Raw genomic sequence first — 5,398 nt, 5'->3', positions numbered from 1 at the left:
TCCTTTAGTATCTGAAATACTCGTCTTTGCTCATCGTTAAAAATAAACTCATTTTCTTTTTTCAATAAATCTGTAAGTGGTTTAGCAATTAAAGCATAATTTTCAATATATTTCCTGAAATATGAGGTCAAACCAAGATAACTTTGAAGCTGTTTGATGTCCTTAGGTTCTGGGTACTTTAATACAGCATTAGTCTTCTCTGAGCTTGGTTTTATCTCTCCGTCCTTTATGTTGTGACCTAAATATTCAATTTCACGTTTAATAAGGTTAGCCTTTTTCCAATTAATCTGCAAACCATACTCTGAAGCTACTTTTAACACCAACTGGAGTCTTTCGACAGCTTGTTGTTCGTCTTTTGCTATAATTAGAATATCATCTATGAAAATCATCATAATCTCTTGTGCTATTAAATCTCTAAATATAATACTAACAAACCTCATAAAGTATTTGGGACATATAGACAAGCCGAAGGGAGCTCTAAGGAACTCATACTGGCCATTATTTGTGACAAATGATGTGTACTGAACTGACTCTTCCGACACTCGTAAATGAAAAAATCCATTTTTAAGATCCAATACACTAAAAACCTTAGCGCCATGCAATTTATCAATCATGTCATCAATAACTGGTAATGGAAACTCATCTTTAATCATTTTCCTATTTATCAAGCGATAATCTACACAAATCCTAACTGTACCATCTTTTTTTCTGACTAGTACCAAGGGACTACAATATTCTGAAAAACTCACCCGAATTATTCCTGTACTTAGCCACTCGCTAACCTGATCATCCACTAGTTTTTGTTCAACCAAAGATAATCTTCGAGGCCGCTGTTTAACAGGAATGTCGTCTTTGAGAATAATCTTCAACTGGATGGGTGCCTCTTTCACTTGAATCGGGTTATAACTTTGAATGCATTGTAACACCCGTTGTTTCACATTTGGGTCCAAGATATGATCAACTTCTACAATAGAATCTGAAAAACAAGACAACTTCGACATCCAACCCTCACATTCATTCAAAAACACAACTTTATCCCCATTTACTATCATGGTTATATTTTTTAAGAATTCCTGTCCTAATATCATATGAAATGGCATAACATCTTTAGTAACAATATGAAATAACACGTCTTTAAATTCTACATCGTCAATAGTTAAGTTAAACAACACTTTGCCCAAAGATTTCACTTGCGTATGTCCGAGTCCCGTTAAACATAAATAATCTTCGGAAATTCTCGCGCCGATCGCGTTAAAACACTCGTGAGATATTAAATTTACGTCGCTGCCCGTATCCACCAATGCTTTCATTGTAAATTCTTTCACTGTAACTTCTTTCATAGGCTTTCCGGGCATAATTTTGTTTTGAATTTGCATTACGTCAGAGTCCGCCGCAGACGCCGTTCGTGACATGACACTGACAGTTCGATTTTCGTTAGGTTGGCTATCTGTCACAATGCCATAGTGCATATTATACTGTTTCGCCGATCCGCCGACTGACGCGCTGCCGCTGGCGCTTGCGTCGCCTGTTTTGTTTTCTATTTTCGATGAACTTGGTCTTGCAGACGCCATATTTAATTTACATTCAGGTCCGTTCCTGTGTCCATAATTATTACAACCAAAACACTTTATCCCGTTTGGACACACCCGTGCTATGTGGGAACGATCACCACAATTAAAACACCTTCTATTCTGACCTTTATGTTGATCTGACCGCTCACTTATTATTTTATTTTCACTTGTAGTTACACTATCCGGCTTAGTTATAGGTATACTTTTAGTATGACTCGCACTCGACTTCGATTTCATTTTTTCATACAAAACTATTTTTTCTTTCAGCGCCGGGTAAGACGTAGCACCGTATAGTATAGATTTGTTTGATTCATGATCTTGAATGCCATCTATTATGTATTGCACTCCTACATAATCGGGAAACTTTGCTCTGCGTGCTAACTCCTTCATGTATAACATATACTGATAATATGATTCATTTCGTCGTTTCTTGCGGGACGTCATAAGTTCGTGCATTTCCTTGATATTTACGGTATCTGGAAATTCTCTCTGCACTGCCGCCTTAAGGTCATCGTACGTCTTGAATGCTTTTTCACTCCTGAGCCACAGGGCCGCCGTGCCTATAAGTGACCTCCGTGCAAATATTAATTTTTGCTGTGCTGTCCATCTGAATATTTCAGCATTATCCTCGATGTCCTGCGCCCACTTCGATGATGATAACGTCTTGTCATCTCCGCTGAACTTAGGAATTCCATCCAGAAATAACGCCGCCATTGTGAAGTCCGCGTGGTCGTCGTCCGTAACACACTTTTCCACAATCACGTCTTTCAGTGACATCGTCGTAAATCGTCGTGATCCGTATTTCTTTTATATCCCGGACGAGCCCCCAAAGCTGTGGGATATTGGTTAAAAGAAATACGGGATATATCTTCGTCTTAAGCACTTTATTTTAATTTTAATTATGCACAGCACTCTGTCGTCGTTCGCTTGTAATCCGCCATCTTCCAAACCTCCCTCTTGCATCCCTTTCACACACACACACACTTGCTCGCTCTCTCCATGCTACGTTCCGTTCTCCAATCCTACATATATACACCTACATACATACATATACACACACATATATACACAAATGCCCATATATACATATACACATACACACATATGCTTATATATATACAATAAAACTATAAATAAAATAAGGCTAAAAGATAGTTATCTACATATTAGTTCGATCATAGAATCATTTATATGAACACATGACACGGTAAGATACATTGTAAAAATTATTAAAGTTATTAAAATTTTAAATGGTAAAATAATTAAAATTATTCATTAATTAAAGTGTACAAATGAACACATGAACACATGAACAAAAATGGTCCCTACAATGAAATCAGCATATGTACATTAGTGAAATAATTGAACGTGAGTAGAAAAGGTATTTACAAATGGATGATAATACAAAAATCAATGGAAAAAAAATTAAATTAGTGATTAAGTACAGTTACACAAGAAAACATGATTCAGCCAGGGCGTAACAAAAATGGTCTTTACAATAAAATCAGCATACATACATGAATTTTTAAAATTTGAAATAGTAAAATAATTAAATTTATTCATTTATAAATGAACACAAGAACACATGAAGAAAAATGGTCAGCATATGTACATTAGTGAAATTACTGATTAGAACGTGAGAGGAGAAAATATTTACAAATGAATTATAATACAGAAATCAACACAATTGCAGAGTATGCAGAGTATTAAACAGTCTGGTTGGTAATAGTTATAGCACTAGTTAAAGTTTAAGAAAGGGCAGACTGGAGGTTTTTTTTTTTTTTTTTTTTTTTTTTTTTTTTTTTTTTTTTTTTTTTATATATATATATATATATATATATATTATATTTCTGTATATATATGGTTTTTTTTTTTTTTTTTTTTTTTTTTTTTTTTTTTTTTCCTTCACGGCCCAGCCCTCCCTTCCGTAGTATCAAGATATAAACATATTTGCAATTATAACCGAAAAATTTGACCAGAGAGAATAAGTGAGTTCAAAGTATGTCGTTATTTTAGTTACATACAGTTACAGTTTAGTTTTATTATATTTAGTTATATACAGAGACGCAAAATTAATAGTAGAGCTAATATAATTGACACAAGTGAATTTCGTTACGCATATACTTAGTTACAGAAAGCGTTTGACATAAGCGTAAATGGAATATAACGCGACTATCCATAATCGATTTTGTCGCGCAGACGGTTGGTCAATTGGTTTATAAGTGGACATGAGTTGGAGGTGGCACTGTGGTTTGTTTTAATGGGATTTGCGGGATCTTTACGTTTTTGTTGTTTGGATTTTTGTTGTTTGGAGCAATTAAAACAGCAAATTTTGTTGTCGTCTGTGTTGTTAGGGCAGTTGCGATAGTTGTGATCAGTGGATGAGCAGTGTGAGCAGATGAGTGTGTCGGACGTACACCTTTTTTGCGTGTGGCCAAATTGTAGGCATTTGAAGCATTGGAGAAGGGGAACGTATTCCTCGACGTGGACCCTCTGGTGGTCCACGTTGAGTCTGCCGGAAGAGACGATGGTGCGCCAGAGCATGGGTGTCGTAATGAAGACTGCATTGTAAAGTTTGCTGTTTCTATTGTTTCTTTTGAATTTAAATTGAAAGTCCTCATCATTAGTTATCAAATTTCTTATAGAGTCATTTTGGTGTAAGATGATATCCGTAAGGGATTCAGGAGTAGTGGATTTGGAGACGCCCTTGAGCAATAGCATAGGTCTAAGTTTTTTAGTGGGCTTAGCAGTGAGTCCGCAATTAGCTGATTCGATCTTTTGAAGGGTGATGTCCCGTTGCTCGCAGTTGTCGAATACTAAGCGCAGTTTCTTATTTGGGATTAACTTGACCTCGGCGGGTGAGAAATTGGTGTCTTTGAAAGTTACGCCCGATCTGAATGCTTTGAGGGTGTGCGAGGCAGTGGGAACGTCCTCGGCCGGAGCGACAATAATAGAGGGTCGATTGGCAGGTATGTTGGGATTGTCCGATGGTGTACGAGCGGCGGCAGCATATGACCGGTTAGTCGATTTGACGGATTGGGTTTCTAATCTGAAGGCGCTGCCTATCTCTTCTCTAATTGACTCCTTCAGGCCAGCGGCTAAGATGGTAGGAGAGGCCAACGGATGGGAGGCTAGTTCTCCGCGCAGCATGCGAATTTCCCCTACGCACTCACTTAGTTCCTTCCTTAGTGTATCATTATTACTATTATGGCTGACAGGGTCGCTGACCTCCGACAGGGCGGCCAGAGTTGAAGGTGTAGTTGTGACCGTACGCAAGTATTGATCAATTGATCGTTGGGTCTCGGCTGCAGCCGCAGTAATGAGTCTCTTATTTGAAGCGGTGACGCTTTTACCTTCATTAATCGCCTTGATGGTGGTAGTTGATAGTATTCTAATCACCTTGGCGAGGGAATCGAGGTCCTTGACCTCAGCGGCAGTTGCAGGCAGCTCAATGTAAGCCGACGGAGGAGGTCGCTTGGCGTTAGCTCCTTTCAGAGTAGACTGAGAGATGAGGGAGGGATTACCTGTTACATTGTCCTCTCCAGGCGAGCTGGATACTCCCACCTCGGTGTCCATTGTGCACGACTGTTGTATTCACTGCAATCCAATTATGCACAGCCACTAATCACTGTCACTGAGTGTACACGGAATCAAGAGGTCATGATGACCAATGTCTATCACATAAGGCACTACACATTAATTTAAGCACATAGCACAAGTCCCGAGATACCCCCCCCACTGACCGGGCTAGGTACCGCTTGCAGGTAAGCTCCGGTCCTCTAACCTTGGTCGGTCCTCTGCCCAGGTTGGCCCCTTCCTTAGGCCCG

The 5,398-nt window shown here is 38.7% G+C and overlaps 1 protein-coding gene across 1 annotated transcript; it reads right to left on the bottom strand.

The window, feature by feature from the left end:
- Positions 1-217: 217 nt before the first annotated feature.
- LOC128198161 (uncharacterized) lies at positions 218-2,577 on the bottom strand. Its single transcript, XM_052882039.1, has 2 exons — positions 750-2,577; positions 218-358 (listed from the first exon to the last, which is right to left on the bottom strand). Exons 1-2 carry the CDS (start codon positions 2,346-2,348, stop codon positions 314-316), a joined length of 1,644 nt encoding a protein of 547 aa, XP_052737999.1. The 5' UTR covers positions 2,349-2,577; the 3' UTR covers positions 218-313.
- Positions 2,578-5,398: the final 2,821 nt, after the last annotated feature.

This window comes from Bicyclus anynana, chromosome 6, assembly GCF_947172395.1.
Source record: "Bicyclus anynana chromosome 6, ilBicAnyn1.1, whole genome shotgun sequence".
Taxonomy (NCBI): domain Eukaryota; kingdom Metazoa; phylum Arthropoda; class Insecta; order Lepidoptera; family Nymphalidae; genus Bicyclus; species Bicyclus anynana.
The sequence above is the reverse complement of the archived record's forward strand: the minus strand, read 5'-3'. Positions and strand labels throughout refer to the sequence as shown.